Source organism: Urocampus carinirostris, chromosome 12, assembly GCF_059441175.1.
Source record: "Urocampus carinirostris isolate Australia breed hairy pipefish chromosome 12, RoL_Ucar_1.0, whole genome shotgun sequence".
NCBI classification, from domain to species: Eukaryota; Metazoa; Chordata; class Actinopteri; order Syngnathiformes; family Syngnathidae; genus Urocampus; species Urocampus carinirostris.
In genome coordinates, this window is record NC_142360.1 from 18,675,006 (window position 1) to 18,694,204 (window position 19,199).

General features: G+C 36.3%; 1 protein-coding gene across 1 annotated transcript in view; it reads right to left on the bottom strand.

The window, feature by feature from the left end:
- Window positions 1-1,371: 1,371 nt before the first annotated feature.
- The window catches only part of alg6 (ALG6 alpha-1,3-glucosyltransferase), a 42,742-nt gene continuing 24,914 nt past the window's right edge, over window positions 1,372-19,199 (bottom strand). The window contains exons 10-14 of the mRNA XM_088350234.1: window positions 17,090-17,174; window positions 16,847-16,917; window positions 13,166-13,234; window positions 9,144-9,336; window positions 1,372-4,759 (exon numbers count right to left, since the gene is read on the bottom strand). Coding sequence (XP_088206360.1) covers window positions 4,562-4,759; window positions 9,144-9,336; window positions 13,166-13,234; window positions 16,847-16,917; window positions 17,090-17,174 — 616 coding nt within the window. The 3' untranslated portion in view covers window positions 1,372-4,561. The remainder of the gene's footprint in view (window positions 4,760-9,143; window positions 9,337-13,165; window positions 13,235-16,846; window positions 16,918-17,089; window positions 17,175-19,199) is intronic.

Here is a 19,199-nt window from a genome sequence, read left to right on the forward strand (position 1 = left end):
CCGGTATCTGCTCGTGTATTCTGTATCTGGCATCTATCTATCCTGTTTGTCCTGTCCAGTTTCGATCTCATCTGCCCCTGGCTTCCTGTTTTCCCACGCCTGACAACTATGTCTCACTTCTTCTGTCCAGCGATCGTCAAATATTATTCTCGCGCATGACTGCCCCGTTTCTGTCAAATAAAGCTTGGTGTGAAAAAGTTACGCATTTGGGTCCACTGTCTGTTCGGGTTCTGACAGTGTTGGGTAAAACTGACATTTTCAGTTGCAGGAAGTTCTTCCCATTACAATTTACCACTGGGAAATGCACATTTCATAGTGACCAATAGGTCTAGCACGCACCTGGCCTCATGGGCTGACCCGTAGGCGGCAATGATGCTTTAAAGGACAATGCCATACAAACTATTGCCAGCTGCAGTTAAAAACGAGGGAAGAAGAAATGCAATGGTTAAGTGAAGTCATCAGAGAGCCGAGTCCGTGTCATCTTCAAGCAGACTTTCTGAGAAACATGGCAACAATTTCAACTATTTACAAATACTTTTCAAATCTTGAAAACAAAACATTGAAATAAATTTTCAAGGCTTTCGAGCACCAGTACGAACCCTTGCAAATGTACATAAACTGTCCTACAAGCGTGCATTTTTTTAAATTTAAGAAATTTAAATGAGTGGGAGCTAACATGATTGTCCACCAACTTGTTGCTTCGGGTACAGCTAGAGAGCAAAACTCTCTGAAAATGAGAGAAAACAGAGTGGTTTGGTCAAATTGAGTCTTTCTTGAGCTTTGTAGCTCTCGTTTTTGGTTGCATTACTGTATACAGCCACATCTAGCGGTCAAATATTGCACAGTGTCCCTTAAAATTGACATCCAGTTTGTTGACAAAGCTTTATTTATTGTGAGTTGAAAACACCTTTTTATAAAAAACATTGCATGGTATGTAAAAACATTCATTTAAAACAATACAAATATGGCTCCGCATCAGCTTCTGAGTCCATTTACATCAGGGGTCTCCAACCTTTTTTAAGCATTTCTAAAATAGAAAACTTATGTTATTACTACGTTGTTACTATGTTATTGCCATTATTGGAAGTAGGATTAAATAGACATTTTACTAGAAAATCACAATGACAAAACACTGGTGAGTTATTTTTAGAACAAGTACCCCAAGGACCTGCACCTCAACTGTCCTGAGTGGGCACCACGTTGGAGACCCCTGATTTACATGATGAGTTTATTCAAAAGAAAATACAACTTTCACACAAACATGTAGCATCAGCGATTACCGAAAGCACCTTCACATCATCAAGTTTTGGACTTGCCATTCACACACTGCAGAATTCAACCCCACAAAAAAAAACTATGAAATTGTGGGTGGGGGGGAATGCATAAAACTTCCATCCATCTGATTTCTGCACCGCTCATCCTCACTCGGGTCACGGGGTGCATAAAACATGTTTAATTTAAACAGTTTCAATATGATATGCATGTTAAATTGATACATTCAAATCGCCTTGAAAACAGGAAATCTGATGTAGATAAGGGATGAAACAAAGTTACAGTTTGCTTTTTAATCAATGACATACAGTAACATGCAGCATCATGGTCACAGCAGTACACTGTGATCTTTCGAGTTTAACCAGAATTTAACTTGTTTTTGTAGTAGAATAAGAAAGTATTTCACCAAGATCAGAAAAAAACAGCGTCTTTCTTATCAATTGTTTTTTTTTCCTAAAATCAAAGTAATAAGATTGTTTTCCATGTTTTCAGATTGCTTTTTATCATATTTGGAAAAACAAGATAAAATACCTTAAAAATTAACTAAAAATGAAAAAAGTGGGTATTTTCTGTAGAGGGCACCTAACCCTGTTGGCAGATAATTTTGTTAATTTTAATGAATACTTTCCACAAAAAAAAAACAGACAAACACCCTAAAACATATAATGAGCAAAACTACCATGGGCTATGAATGTTTTCTTATTGTAAGTGTATATTAACTAAGAATTAGCAAATTTGTAGAATTTTGAGACATTTTTTTTTTGTAGTGACTACATACACAGAACAAGTAATTGTTTACCCTGTTAGCACATAATATTGTTAATTTTGACATGAAAAACACGTGTTTTCTTACTATAAGTGTATATATATTTTTGGGATTGGAAAACAAAAACTTTTTGATATTATATACTCTACACAGTGAGCACAAGTGGCTCAAAAATAAAATAATAAATGTATGTATATACTGCTAAGAATAAATCTCATTAAGGAAAAGTATTTTATTTAGGAGCTGGTCAATCATTTTGCTTCTTTTACATATATTTTTTAAACAGGTTGAAAACATTTCTTAAAATGAGCAAAATGATCTACCATTTGCTACATAATTTGTCTTAAATTAAATTGTCACGGTTGCCATGGCGCCCAATTGGCCCCGCCCATGTGGCGCCAGCTGCGGCTCATTGACGGATTGGCTTTCTGTCTACTTAAGCTCAGTGCTCTCATTTTTTCTTTGTCAGTCCGTCAACGAACCTCTGCCCCAAACGACATGGGTTCTGACTCGGTCCTGTTCCCTGTTGGTATTTCCTGTACGGTATTGTTACTGTTTATTTTGTCCTCTTTAATATCGGTTTTCAGTTTAGTTCCTGTCTTTTTTTGTCTTGTTTATTATTCTCTCCAATTTTCGTTTCCGTCTAGTGTGTCCTGTTTAATTTCGATATCCTGTTTCAATATCAATCTTGTCTGTCCCGACCTGTCCGATATCTGCTCGGGTTATTGGTGTCGGTCTCTGGGTTCCTGTCTTTTCACGCCAGACCGCTGCCTAACGTCCATGACGCCCCATTTCCCGTAAAATAATAGGCTTGTGTGAAAACATCACACGTTTGGGTCCTGTTCTGGTTCTTGACATAAATATCTTAATTTCAATAACGAAACAAGATACAACTTTTTAAACATAATTAAACCACTGAAAATAGTTTGCCAACGGGGTAAGAAATCATTTTTGCAGTGAAAAATCAGTATTTAAAAAAAAACAACCACACATTTTGTAATTATAGTTTCGATAGATGTGTTTCTAGGTTGTTGACAAACCTTTTTGATTGCAGTTCACCGGAAAGTTTAAGGGACAGTCTGTATTATTTTGCGCCAACTATTGATTGATAGAGACATTTGTATTTATTTTACACAACATTAGCCTTACCTAAACAGAAATGTGCTTTTCGGTCACTTTGTTCTCCGTAGTTTGTATTTTCCTTGTGCTTTTTTATCACTGGTTTTTGGTTGGACTTACCAATAAAGTGACGTTTAGTGGGCAAATAATACACACTGTCCCTTCAAAGTGTTAAAAGTTCTTATATTCCGCAGTGTATTTCTGCAGTACCTGCACACTGATGCTAAATGGGCTGCATTTATATAGTGCTTTTCAAGTGACTCAAGACCTCCCAAAGCGCTCACCAATGTACTTCACACTTACCCATATTTAGAATAACCCAATCACTGTAAAGGCATTTACTCAATTATGCATGTTACATTTGATTGATTAGAATACCCCTGCCTAATATTCAGGATTAAATCAACTATTTTTGCCAGAGCAATTCTAAAACCCCTAAGACAATATAGTACATGACTGTGATACGCAACCCTGTTTAAAGATACTTTCAATCTAAGGTGTGGAAGGTTTTTTGACCCCTCTTTACAGAATTTTGCTCACTATACCACTTCAAGAATTATTTCACAAGCTCAAAAATGTTGAAAATTCAAGTTTCGCATTGGTTTATATGAGAAAGTGCCCACAAGTCTATAAGATGCTTGAATGGTTATTGGTTGAACGTCATATAAAATGCTATTGGTTTGCCTCATGGTGTGATGAAATATTTTATATGCTATTGGCTGAATTACCTCCCACAATCCCTTCCTCTCCATTCAGTTTAAAATCTCGTCTGCTTTGTAAAGACTTTGCGAGTAAGTGATACAATATGATATTTTTTGCTAGCTATAGGTCCTGAGACAGTCAGTGATGGTAAAGACGCGAGTAAAACATAACAACCATAGAAAAGGAACTTGAAGTGGATCTCGTTTCCCTGCTTTGGCGTGCAGCAATGGCGTGTCCCGAATTCAGACCAGTTAGTATTGACTGGGTTAGAAAACACTCTTTTTAACCGACCAAAAACCAGAAAGCAAAGTACGCAGAATGAATACTCATAGTTGGAATGAACAACAAAAACAACGAGAGCACGATAAACATTTTACTCATCCAAGAGCATTTCATTATTTGTGATGCTATTTTTGAGATATCTTTTATTGTTTCTTGAATAAAATAAACACTTGCAGAATGATCTAGTTAGTTTTGCTCATTTTAAGAATTATTTTCCACCATGATTAGAAAAAATATACATGAAGTGAACAATATTTTTGGGCCAAGAGGATAAGGATTTATTTCAGAGTAGCCATAAGAGGGAATGTTTGCGTTTGCAGTAAGTAAAAGGTCCCCTGCATCAAAAAAATCCTAAGCAAACCTGTGCAAAACCGGCTTTCCTGAGTCAGTACCAGTTCTGTACAACTCTGAAAGCTGCTTTCATCTATTCTTCTTTGGGCTTCTTCGGGTTGGCAATTCAGTGAACTGGACGAAGTTGAAGTAGACAAACATCCCCATGAAATGAACACATGAAAAAGTGGAGACTAGCACAGGAAACAAGTCAGGTAAATGACTCGGAGGGGAAAGTGCCACGCTTGCGATGCTCAAAAGGGCCATGGATGCAATACTGATGTAGAACTGAAAGTCAAAAAGGAGGTAGTTGTCAGTCGGGAAACGAGATGAAAACGGTTTCAAAATACACTACATTCCACACAGTTATTTACAACTTCAATACTATTTACAAGGTAGTGCTCGTAGACTTGCCTTTCCATCCAAATATTTGTAGAACAGTGATTTTTTTTAACCACTGTGCCGCGAGATATTGTCAGGTGTGCTGTGGGAAATTATCCGATGTGTGTGACTGTGTGGTCTAGAGCCTAGCAGAGTAATCATGTAGTACTCTTCCATACCATAAGCAGGAGCAGCAGCAGGTAGCCAACTGTCATGTTCTTGTAGACAAATATATATTAGAAGAGGAAGAGTTTCATGTGTGTCTTTTTTCGATTCCTGCTCTGTGTTTATCCACACCGGCCAGTTTTCACATTGAGTGAGTATAAACATGAAAGAATGTGTCAAGTCGAGTCATATTCATTTGTATAGCCCTTTATCACAAAAAGTCTGCACAAAAGAGCTGCACAGAGCACAACAACAACATAAAAAATAAAAATATAACATCAGCTATATAAAATATTTTTGTGGGAACGTGAATATTTTAAGCTAAATATGGAAAAAGTAAATATGTAATTTGGTTTACATTGAATCGAAATGCCAAATATGATTATATCAATGATAATCATATTGTAATGTAAAGTTCATACTCAGGTAAAAAAACAAACTACAAGGAAGGTAGCCAGCTCGCTAAATGAGTGAAATACATCTAAATAGCCAGATCAAAGCTAGATGGCTATCTAGAAAGGAGGCCAAAATTTTTCTTGATGACAGGCAGAAAAAGATAAAATATTAGCTCCATTGCATGCAAAAAAATGTAAGAAGATAGGTATCTAGCATGCTAAATAGCTAAAAATGTAGGATGTTAGCTAGCTACGAAGCTAAGAAAAGTCGCCAGATAACTAGCTGAAAAAACCTGCACATTTTTTGCTCATTCGCTTTATAAAAACCATAAATTAGAATTCAGTTTGTTGTATTTCCTGTAAATTATGTTATTTTTTGTGTTTGATTCCTATTCAACACGTTTTAATACAACATCATTTTTCACTGTTAAAAAACATTTACATTGTTAATAAGCTTTTTGTTCCTACTTTTTCAGATGGTGGTGTCCCGCGGGATTTTTTCGATGAAAGAAATGTGCCTTGGCTCAAAAAGGTTGAAAAAAACACTGTTGTAGAGTGATGCCTCCCTACTTAATAAATAAACACAAATAATAAAATATAATAAATAAACCCAAAACCACGAGCTCCAACGCATGCGCCCCACTTTCTCTCGACCAAAGCACCCAAAAGTAGGGATGCAATAACAAATCGATTAACTTCGATTATTAAAAGCGTTAGCAACTCATTTCATAATTCAAATTATTTGTGTCACGCGATGTATGAGCCACTAAGCGCGTTAAATCAATGCAAGTAAAAGTCCATTTAATTTCGTTGTGACATTGAGGATTGTCTTACCACTTTGGTTCTATAAAGGGCACCTCAAGACTGTTTTATTAGGATAAAATATGAATATTGAATAAAGACCCCGAATTAAAAAATACAAAATTATGAGACTGATGGTTATTTTATATAGTGAACATCCATCCATCCATCCATTGTCTACACCGCTTATCCTCAGTAGGGTCGCGAGGGCGCTGCCATGGGTGCGAGGAGTCCCCGGCCGCTTCGGTTCATTGTTCCAGCAAGGACCTTAAGCCGTCCTGTTGCTGCAGCCTCCATAATTTTTTCTTCTTCTATTGGACCGTTTTGTATCCGGCCCCAGAGGGGCCTAATGGGTTTGGAATTGGGCCAGGTGTGTCCCTAATTAATAGATCTGACAGAAAGCGCTATGCCACACCCACCATAGTTACGGTGTGTAATACAAACAGAGCAAATAGAGCGGCCGAAACAACAGCGAGCGCCTCTTTAGTCGCTATTCCTGATAGCACAGCCATATAACGTCTTCCTTATTATGCAAACTTAATATATTATTATATACAAAGTTATATTCATGGCATCAAGGTGTCCAAAGACGCTAGTAACATTTAAAGGGTGGATGCAAAATGTTGGCGATCTATGAGGGGGTCAGAAGCCCAGTACCAACTACACAGATTTGTGAGAGCTAATGGTAAATTGAGGATATACAATTGAGTGAGCCAGCACATCAAATTCATGAGACGAGTGTTGCCATCCCCACCCGTTCCGAGTCTCCAGCAGGGAACATATGGAAACTACATCACAAGCCTTACACCCTCAACCCGATACACTGGATCGCAAACTGCATATCCTAGCTACCCCATGATTTACAAGTTTGACTTTAATTACAAAATGCCACTTTCGCTTATATTTGTTTTTTTTTGGCTCTTTTGGTCAAAGAGGTTCCCGACCCCTGATTTACAGTATGGAGTCAGTAAAGGAACAGTTACAAGAACTGTTAAAAGAAGTCAGTCCTTGTCATATTTGTGTATTTGTGACAACCCAAGGTCCTGAAATGGCATTTTAATGGGCAGCTGTCTGCCATACATGCCTTCAGTTACTGATCATATAGACACACGAGCAATCAATACCAGTGTCGATAACTGTAGCGAGTAGGTATCTTCAAAAGTGTCCTGTATCGGACTGATAACGACACCTGGCTATAAACTGTTGTAAAATTGTTGTAATGTGACTATGATTTATCAAACATAGCAGTAATTGAATTTAGCACAAGAGATGCAAACAGCTGATGCTGAGAGTGAGCTCACTTGGACGTCTATTTAAGCTTTATGACCGAAGATAAATCAGTGTAAGATCGAGGAAACACCTCGTGCTCGAGCCCACCCTGACAAACCCATGAAACCCTATCACCGTCACTGGTGCCTGCTATTTATGTAGCTTGTGTAAATAAGTATATCTAGGCAAACGTGTGTTAATGGCACACTCTATAAAAAGACACCTTCTCTAATCGCTGACACTCTACCGGCGTGTGCACTTGCTGCACATTTCACAGAAATCAAAATTAATTATTTGTAATTGTTGGGAGACTTTTTTTTTTTGTGAAAGGCACCGGTCAAGGTGGAATGTAATGTTCATTTACAGGCACTATTTAACATATTTTTAGATGTGTCCGTTGCCGTTTATAGGCCCCCCAAAAAGTTTGATGCATATAAAGGCACTTATTAGAACCAATGTCCTCTTCTCAGTCCTAGCAGTTATTGGAAGCTGGCTACAGATTAGTAGATGTACTACTAAAAAGGAGTGTCCCAAACACTTTTCAACTTCTGGTACCACACTAATACCGCACCCAGGTTTATTGTCTGATGATTATTTTTTCTGATCAAATATCAGCATTTGCTGTTGTATATTGGGTGTCCTTTATTCATTTAGGAACAACATTGTTTGAATTTTTACCATCTAGGTTCATTATGTCAATCCAGGTTAAAATGATCAACCTCATGCTTGTCTCAAATTGTTGTTATTCATGGCCAAGGCCAGGGAGCCAATTCCTTCTGATACATATTTTTTGATTAAGTGGTGTCTGCAGGCAACATACAGGACTGTCTCAGAAAAATTAGAATATTGTGATAATGTTGGTTATTTTCTGTAACGCAATTAAAAAAAACTATACATTCTGGATTTATTATAAATCTGCTGAAGTTTTTTTTATTGCCTTAATGTTGTTTATTATGGTAAAAAGTCCAATATCCCATCTCCAAATAAACAAATATCATAAAAAAGTACAAAAAAAGGCAGTAAGTCTGTTCCCTTGCCTTCCCCAAACATGTGGAAGGGGAAGGAGGAAAACAAACAAGACCAAGTAGGTAGGTGAAAGAAGAAGTAACAGGTTTACGCCTTAGACTAATTTTTCCATGAAAACATTACAGAGCTATCCTACCATACACTTCAGCACTTTTGATTCCCAAACATTTATGCTGTGTGAGTGCGAAGATGGGACATTTATTTGTTATTATTATTATGATGGTAAATATGAATGAAAGTAGCTGAGCACCTGCATGGTGTTCGGTCGCTCATCACAGGTCAACCTGACCGATCCTTCTAGCAGGTCAAATGCCATCTCTTGTTTCTTACAATTCTTACTAAAATGCCACCCACAAATATCTTTATGTAAGCAGATTTTTATTGTGCTTTGTTATCAAATCGGTGCAAATAAATATTTTTCCCAAAATTGATTGGATCCCATTTTCTTTTCTTTGGGCCCAAAATTTCAATTTCAGTGAATGCCCCCAAAAAACATTCAAATTAAAAGACTTTGTTTTTATTCCCCAGTGCGAGTATATTTGATAGGCTTTGTTGGGATCATGATGTATTACAACAGCGACTGGAAGTAAGCATCCTGACCGGTACATGCGACTGCAACCGCAAGTGACACTCACCTTCCTTCTGAGAAGCAAACACAGGTCAAATGCTTCTAGGAAGAAGAAGATCTTGCGGTAGGCTCCCATCATCAGCAATTCTTCAGAGCAGTGCAGTAATGCTGACAGTAAAAAGATGCTGAAGTAGAGGAAGGCTAGCGAAGTCACAACGTATGGCACAAGAAGTCCATCCTTCAGAAACAGAGGCAGCATGCTGTGCAGGCAGAAAAACACAGTACTTTTTCACCTGAATTTTGATATGAACCTCATGTTATAATGTAAAGCAGGGATGTCAAACTCAGTTTGTCTCTGGGGCCTGAGCCAGACTTTCTGTTCTCAGGCAGGCAGCATCAGCGAAAGAATGTCTACACCATTTGGAAGCTTTGTTTTTCAGCATTATGCTTCATTATTCAGCCTAACATTGGTCCCTGCCAGGGTCTCAAACTTGTGCTATTTTTTTTTTTTTTGTCGCCTCACTCCCTTTCGGTAAATTGGTTGATTGGTTAATATAAATGATTTTAATTGCTGAGCAGAAAGAGGGAGGGGTTTGGAGAGGATCTGCCGCAGAAGCACATTGAGCACAGGAACAGTTCAAGGGAGGATTCAATACGGAGGGCAAAAAGGAAATTTAAAAAAGAAATGAGTCAAAGCGGGAAAATGATTCTTATTTGGGCCCTCCTTGACTGTCCACCCATCGAGGTCTCATAACATTCTATGGGAAACACTGTAATATAATCACAGATGATAAGGGATCTTTTCTAAACACAACAATGGGGAAAATATTATAATGATTGGAATTGTTTATTTCAACAATTTATTGATTGCATTTTTACCTGTACCAAACCCAACACACTGCAGAAACTAAACACTCATGTCTTGCAATTGGAGGGAGTATTATGTTTGCATTTATTAATAAAAAATCACAACTTTTGATAGAAAAGACCTTGACAATCGCTTTTTTTACATAATCAGAAATCTATGCCGAGCCATATTGAATCATCTAACGAAATGTGTTTGACATGACTGATGTAACGTTTTTTTTTTACATACAGTAAAGAGAAAAAGCATTTGATCACCCTGCTATCTTGCTATTCCTCCCACTTAGAAATTATAGAGGGGTTAGAAATTTTCATTGTCGGTGCATGTACACTGTGAGAGGGATAAACTAAAAAGAAAAATCCATGCATGATTTTTGAACAATTTATTTATGACAAGCTAGATTAAATCATCCAACGAAATGCATTCAGTCCGCGAGCCATGTGTTTGATATGACTGATGTAATATTTGCTTCACATATATAATTGCCAAGTGAAGCAAAACTTTGGTATCAAAAGTCCTCTCCAGCATTTTGTCCCTGAATAAAAACATTTAGACAAAGCTTATCTAAGTTTTCGGATTGACCACAGAGAAGAACAACAGTTGACTCACACTAAATCGCACAACACCTCAACTATGAAAAACCTCTTAATTGTCCAACAATCTGTCTTTTTGTGAAAAAGAAAAACACCCTATTCAACATCTAATCAATTTAGAAACAGATAATCAATTCTAACTGACTGGATACATTCTGTCCTCTCCCAGTTCAAGTGGAGCATTCATCCAATAGATTGAGCAAACAAAAGATGCATTTTTTAGATAATAAAGCCTGAAGAGGATGCACATTATGTCTAAGTTAGACTGCGCTGATAAATTGAAGAATGACCCTCTGTCCCTATACAATGCACACTTAGAGAGCAGGCATTCTGACTATGAAGGGTAATCCCCCATGTATCCTTATCCTAAAGCGCACACACACAACAATTAGAGCTGCCGGAAGAATTTTACAACAGCTGGTGAAAGTTAAGGATGCACCTGAAACGGAACTTGTCTTTCCAAAAGCAGTCCTCACCTAAACACGACTGCCTCGCTGACATTTTAAAGTCAGTTTCTATGACATTTGCCGTTTGAAAGTCATTAGATTACAACAATAAAGAGCCTGTAAGAATAACTGGAAAGCATTAATCAGGGTTCGTACACCTTTTTTAATGACTAAATTCAAGCACTTTTGAGCAGTTTCAAAGCCATTTTCTAATTTCTCCAGAAACAACTCAAAACAAAATCTGGTGGGAATCATGTATTTGACAGTCACAAATATATCTGTGATTTACATATGCAATCATTCATGTTGCGTGTGCATTTATGAAGACATATGGTTTTTGAGTAAATTGCGAATATATTTGTGGATCAAAAATACGCATGTAAATATTTTGGAGAACAAATCTCTCACAGTATTTGGTGTTAAGTAAAACTGACAGTAATATTTGTTACATTTTCAGTTGCAGGAAGTTCTTTCTATAATTATTTACCAGTGGGGAAAATATACCTTAACTTTTTGCATGGCTCATAATAAATGTCCATAATTAATACCTAATCCTTGTACAAATACATGTTCATGGTGCCCCGTTTAGGTATAGCATGCACCTGTCCTCATGGGTGCGACCCGTAGGAAAATAGGACTATGCCGTACAAACTAATGGCTAGGTGGCGTTAATCATGAGGGAAGAAAACGCAGACCAAAGTGAAGCCACAAGAAGGCAGTGTCAGTGTCATTTTTATGCAGACCTTTTGAGAAACAAGGCAACAATTTCAAGCATTTAAAGCAAAACTTAAGCACTTTTTAATCCTTGAAAACACAACATTAAAATACAAGTACTGTTAAGGATTTTAAAAACCCCATACAAACCCTAATCAATGAAAAAGAACTGAATAATTTGTAAGGACTGATGGCAACCTTTTGCATTGGCAGATTATATTTCATATGTCATGATATTCCTGGGATTTATTATTATATTTCAACCGAGTCTGCTTGAATCAAGGATTAGGGCAAATAGGTGTAGGTCAAGGCCCACATGCGAAATCTAGTATGCTTCAGGTAATTTCCCAATGTGATATTCACAAAAAAACATGGCATTGTTCAGTAACTTTGTTTTCTTTCATTGATCAGCCCAGTCACTGTAATATTCATCCATATCAGTAGGTGACAGCAGATTACTATTTTTATTTATTTAATCTTAATTATACTGGCAAATATATTAAATCAATTACTATGTTTGATAACAGTGAAAAAGGTAATCAAATAAAGTAAAAAACATCTTGATGATTTCAAATATTTTATTATTTTAATAATAAAACACAGGTTAGAACCTCGTTTTGTATCATTGGGGGATAGATTTTGCTCTTTTGAAGTAATATTTTTGTTATTTTTCTAGAAAATAAAGGTAAGAATATAGTAATATTTGAAAACAGATTAAAAACATAATAAATTCCGAAGTGTCAAAGTAATACACATTTCTTGATCCCCATGTATTCAAAAAAATGCACGTTTATGTGATATCTCGTGTATTTTTGATTATTATTCAAATAAATGTTTTTTATTCATGAATGATGATTTTTTTTTAAAATATAATTTTAAGATATTTTAAGTAGATTAAGAACATTTGTACTTGAAATAAGAATGTCCCATCCAGCAAACAGTACAAGATTTTTTTCTAATCTCAGTAGAAAAAAGGGAGAAATTATCAACAATATGCTAGATAAAATAACATCCCTAATATATGGTTGATAATCATGCTCATTTTAAGGATGTTGTTGTCTATTTAAGAAACAGGATTGATCTATTGGTTGACATATTTAGTCTTTCCCCTCTGTTTATTCAAATACAAAGTTACAATTATATAAAAATCACCAACTTTATGAACAAATGACAAAAACAAAGAGAAAAAAGGGGGCTGATGGGAAGAAGATGGAGCTTACATTTCTGAATATCTTGAAAACTAGAAAATTATATTTCAAATGAGCAAAACTTTCTGCCTGTGATGAAGTAATGCATTTTTTCCAGTGTAGCATACATAAAATGCACAGATTAGTGCTGTTAGTACTGCTCATAAGTTTAACACACCTGCATTACTGACATTAAAATACAATTGCTTTTAAGTCCTCACCAAAGATGTCAAAGGTACTAAAATAATTAACAACCTTCCATTCATGAAAACTGTATGCTTTACCTGAATGTGGCAGTTTGAAGGAACCAAACGGACATTAGCGGAAGGTCATGCAGGAAGAGACACACAGCCCTAGAAAAGATAATCAAATTGAAATGTCTTTATTGCCATAACTGGCTTGTCAACATGTCTAACACACTACAATTGAGCTTGTGTCAAAAATAAACGAATATTACATGCATTCACCTTTAATGGTTGAGTAATGCTGAAACCATGTTGATACTTACTGATATATTGTATTTTTCGCAGGTTTTTTTTTTTGATAGTTTGGCCGGGGAAGCGATTTATACTCCGGTGAGACTTATATGTGAATTTATTAACACATTTTGTATATCGTTGAGTTTTTTTATTTTATTACCGGTACTGTATATCACTTTACATTTTATTTCCACACCAAACCTCTAGAGGGGGCTCTAGGCCTGTGTTAATCATTTCAACCTTCCCTTTTGTGGGTAGACATTTTTCGAAGCGGAAAGCGTAAGTGAAGGGGTTTACAGTCTTGATGGACTTGTTCATTGGTAAAAGTGACACCGAGGATAAATATTTCATTGGATTTTGTGATTTGGAGTGAAGATGATAGTTTGGAAAAAATGATCGTTATGATGGATTTATCTGACTAACTTCATATGTTACATCGTTACTGACGTGCGTGTATGAGATATACACAAAGGTGTGACATTGATATAACGTGTTCTCTATTTTATTTTTATCTTGAATTGCCTTTCCAGATGACATAGATGTTTTTGGAGTTGGATTTTTGTCAAATGAATTACCCCCTAAAATGCAATTTATGCCAATAGTGCAACTTATACATGTTTTTTCCTTCCAAATTATGCATTTTTTGGCTTGGGCGACTTATACTATGGAGAGACTTATAGTCGAAAAAATACATGACTAACTTGTTTCCCTCCCAGGGTTGTGTTACATTTTGAACGGCAATATTAGGGCATGAATTTACAATGTTCAATTAATGACTGTCTGCTTGATCAGTGTTGACAAGCGACTTGTATCCTCAAACGCTCTGAAGGGGGCACTTTCCACCGCTCCCTGATCCCATAATTACAGCCAGTGCGCTTTGCCGATCCTGTTACAGTCCAATAATTGATCTTGCACAAACAACGCCTGAGCCGCTGCCTTCCATTCTTTCCTAATCCCTGCACATGCATTACTGATTGATTTATGGGGACAGATGGTTCATATAACTCAATAGTTAATAAAGCAACCATCTACACTAATCTAGATTAATACATGATCCCAGATTTAAGCACCAAATCCTCTCCTCTCCAATGCAGCCATTGGCTCACCCCTCCACCTCTTTTATAGTGGTCGTGAAATGCACACGTTTGGTGTGATAAATAAAGTTGGCTTGTGTTTATTACAATGTTTTTTGAGTGTGGTGTCAGAAGTGGATTTCAGGTATCCATATACTCAAAGTATATTTTGACATTTTCAAACACTGATACAGTGCCTTTCAAAAGTATTTGCCTGCCAAGAACTCTTGACATATGGCCATCTTTGTGGCATCAGACTTATAGATAAAATACTCAAAATATTTTCTAAGAATCAACAACATGCGAGACATATATTCAACATTATGTATTGTTCTAACAAATAAAATATTGAAAATTAGACATTGCAAAAATACTAGTCCCCTTTGAGTTAATACTTTGTACAACCTCCATTTGCTGCAAGCACAGGGACAAGTCTTATTAGGTATGTCTATAGGTTTTGAACATCTTGAAACAGAAATATTATCCAATACTTCATTACAAACACCTCAAGTTTCTTATGGTTTGATGATGATTATTTGTGCATTTTTCAGATCTTTCCACAAATGCTCTATAGAATCAATGTCCAAAGTCTGGCCCGGGGGCCTGTTACCGCCCATAATCAAATTTTTAGTGGCCCGCAGCCTCTGTCATAAAATGAATAATGTGTGGCCCGCCAGTGATGTTAACCGCAATATAGAGTAAACTTGTACCAAAGAACAAAACCAAACAAAAAAATAACATTTCACCAGACGATGGCAGCAGCCATTTGGCCACCTTGCCATTGGCTTTCTGTGAGAATTTAAGACCACCCCATATTTGACATGGAGACTGTAAATTTTAAAAAAAGGAAAGTTGACTGTGATGGCCACCACTTCTAGGACTAGTTGAAATTAGAGTATTTTTTCACCCAATAGGATCAAATGCGTCAATCAAATAGGAGACAATGGCTTTTTTCAAATAATATAATATTGCCAGACAAAACATACTGACTCCCAAAAAATAACTGGAAACAAGCTCTGTGAAAATGTGGAGCAACTGGAAGCTGGTTAAATGGCACAGAAGCGCTTTTTCATGAGACCCTATAGACCAAATGAAAATGCTACAAAGGCGAGCTACAAGGTCGCGATGCTGATCGCCAAGCACTGCAAGCCTTTCACGGAGGGTGAATTTATTACAGATTGTAGTCGGCCCTCACACATTTGCAGATTACCAAATCAAGTCAGGAACTTGGCCATTCTAACAACTTTATATTGTTAATTTTTTATTGTAGATTTTGCTCTATGTTCAGGGCAGTTGTCCTGTTGTAAGGTGGACTTGCGCCCCATTCTCAGGTCTCTTGAAGACGAAAACAGATTTTCTGCCAGAATCGCCCTGTAATTGGCTGCATCCATCCTTCCATCAACTCTAACAATCTTCTCAGTCCCTGCTAAAGAAAAGCAACCCCAGAACATGATGCTGCAACCACCATGATTGACAGTGGTAATTGTGTTTTCATGGTGATGTGCAGTGTTACTCTTACATCAAACGTAACGCTTTTATTTCAGCTCAAAAAGTTCAATTTAAGTTTCATATGACCAGAGCACCTTGTTCCCAAGTCGCTTCTTGCAAATGCCAAACATGCCTTTTTATGGTATTCTTTCGGAGAGTGCTTCCTAAAGGGCACATTTACACAGAGAACGACTAATAGTTGTCCTATGCACAAATTGTCCCACTACAGCTAAGTATGCCTACAAGTCATCCAATGTGCTCATTGCCCTTTTGGCTCCTTCGGTTTTGTTCTTGTTCGGGCTGAAAGTTTAGATGGATAGCCAGGTCTTGGTAAGTTTTCAGTGGTTTTATGCTCTTTCTATTTTTTTCGCAGAGTGCTCCCGGAGATGTGCAAAATCTTCTTGTATGCCATTCCTGCATTAAACATTTCTACAACTTTATCAGAACATAATCTACAGTGTCTCCTTTCACAGACCTCTGAGCCCGTCACAGAGCAGGTGCATTCAAACTCAGACTTAATGACACACAGGTGCGCTCTGTGTGCCGTTGTTAGTCATTTAGGTTGACGTTGGATCATTCAGACGTTGTTAGGGAAATTCTGATGTTTATTGGTTCTATATTTTTGAAACAACCCCATTTCAGTTATTTTAAATTTAAAATATTACAAAAAAATGTTAAAGTAATTTGGTTGTACTTCACGATTGTGTCCCACATACTGTTGATTCTTGGAAAATATTTTCAGTTTTTTAGTTTTAAGTTTGAAGAATGAAATGTGGCAATACGACATAAGCACTTGTGTGGGCAATACTTTTTCTAGGGACTGTAAAATTGGCTTGTGTTTATAACAATGTTTTTGAGTGAGGTGTCGGAAGCAGACTTCTAATGTTAATAAAGTATATTATTACTGGTATCTCGATTCACGTACAAGGATGGTAGCAGAATAGACTTCTCATGGACTTGATAGGAAAAGAGGAAGAACCCCAGAGATGAGTTGATCTATAAAGAATAAAACATTTAATTTGAATAATCACTGGAAAAAAAAACTGAACTGAATCCGCACCTAAAATGAAGAGAAGAGATGAAGATGAATATACAAGCAGGTCATATTATTATTAACATTAAATGGAGCAATCCAGGATAGGCTGCTTGTGTGCCTTAAGTCACTCACCAAGGCCAGTTTAAACTGCCAGTATGTAGGTTTTGTCATCACTCTAAAACAAGACGGCAGGACTGCTAGGACAGTGCAGGCCAAACTGGAATACAAACCCCAAACAGATAAATAATAATCATTAAAACATATAAATACAATAAAAAAACATTACCATGTGCTTATTTATAAACACTTCTAAAAAAATCCCATTGGATTGTGCAGTGGTTCTAAACCTTTTCTTTTATCGTTTTTTTCAGTCACGTACACCTTTAAGGGACAGTATATATTATTTGACCACTAGATGTCGCTCTATTGTGTTGTGCAAGCCAGTGCTATAAAGCCTAAAGGAAAAATACCAACTATGGAGACTTAAAGTGACTTATTTTTTGCCCAGCCTTTTTGAGGGTTTTGTGTAACTGTAGCAGCGATATGGCAGACAATGATGTCAGTTTCCTTTAGGTGAGGCTCATGTTATGTAAAATAAATGCAAATTTCTTGATCTACGCACATAAAAAAAACACCTTTATTTGGTCATGGATTTTTACTTTTTATTTATATCAATATAATTCTTTTGTAATGACTAAAGATCTTAATACTACTAGGAAGTGATATATATAACACACTGTCCCTTTAAGTGACATTTTTTTTCAGCCAAGTACCCCTAACCAGTAGAATACAGTGGGACCTCGCTACTTTGCGGTACCACGTTCGCGGGTTCAGAGCTTCGCGGGTCTAAAAAATAGTAATAATAAAATAAAATAATAAAAAAAAAGAAAAAAAGAAAAAAAATAAGCATTTTTGAAGGGGCGTCGCTTCTTCGCGGATTTTCACTTTTCGCGGGTGGTTTTGGTCCCCATTAACTGCGATAACCGAGGGATTACTGTACTTTGTGACTTGTCCTTGTGTGTATTTTTTTAGAAAGTTGTTTGAACTGATTTATTACTTTCTATTGCATTGCTTTGTGTAATTGTTTTTTAACCACTTAGAAATAAAAAGTATGTGAGATTGCAAAAATGTACCAACTGTCAAGTTACAAAACTGAGGGTAAAATACTGTATATAATTAAATCTTAATAATTTTCAAGAAGAATATTCTTGGATGGTGGACAATTTTTTTCGTCTCACTTTAATTATCTTTCTTGCTTAAACAAGTAAAATAAAATGTTTTAATTTATTTTCAATTTACTAGTAGTTTCTAGTAAAATACAAATCGATAATACATCAAAATATTTTGCGAAAAGAACATAGCTTTATAACATTAAAAAACGTTCATCAATTTAAGTATTCTTTAAGATAATAGTTAATATCTGCTGTAACAAACTATTTAAGTCCTCATTTGAATAATATTAAATTTACTTTAAAAATAAGTGGCCTTTTGTATAGAACAGTAATTGTATTTCTATATTCTTTACCTAAGTATATAAATTAATAATGACTTTTTGATTCCGTATGCTTAACATTTTCTTTGTAGTTTATTTAGAATTTCATGTACTGTGGGTGGCATTGGTACGTGTATTACCTTTGCAGAACTACTGTGATGATTATAGCCCTATAATATAAAACTACATCTTAGCCAATGTCAGAACCTTATCTATGATATACGAAGCATAAATGCGTATTAAATGACATTTCCCAGGTTAATATGACGTCAACATTTCGTTCCAAGTCGATTCCTTATTGTAATTAGAAATCCTACTATTTTGCCATTCAAGTGTGAATACTATTTGGGAAAACAAAATAGGATCACTATAGAAGGGTCATTTTGATGTTACATAGAATATTTTTAATAGGCATATCTGAGAAGCCCGTCAATCATCCTAGAAATAGTTATTGGTCCTCAGGATTGTGGGTGAGGTGAAGCCGACCCCAGCTGACTGGCTACCAATAAATCATAAGACAGATGCTGTTGTTTGAGAACATGGTAGACGATCCCATGTAAGCACAGGGAGAATGTGGCAAATGCAAACTCTGTTCAAAGAAGGTTTGCAAAAAACACATATTTTCCTATTGAATTAAAAGGTTGATTATTTTGTCCATTAATCATTGATTTGGGCAGAATTAAGGCTGCGAAGATTAGTCGCCGTTGTTGACAAAAATCAACAATACAAAGAGTCAACCATAAATTTCAT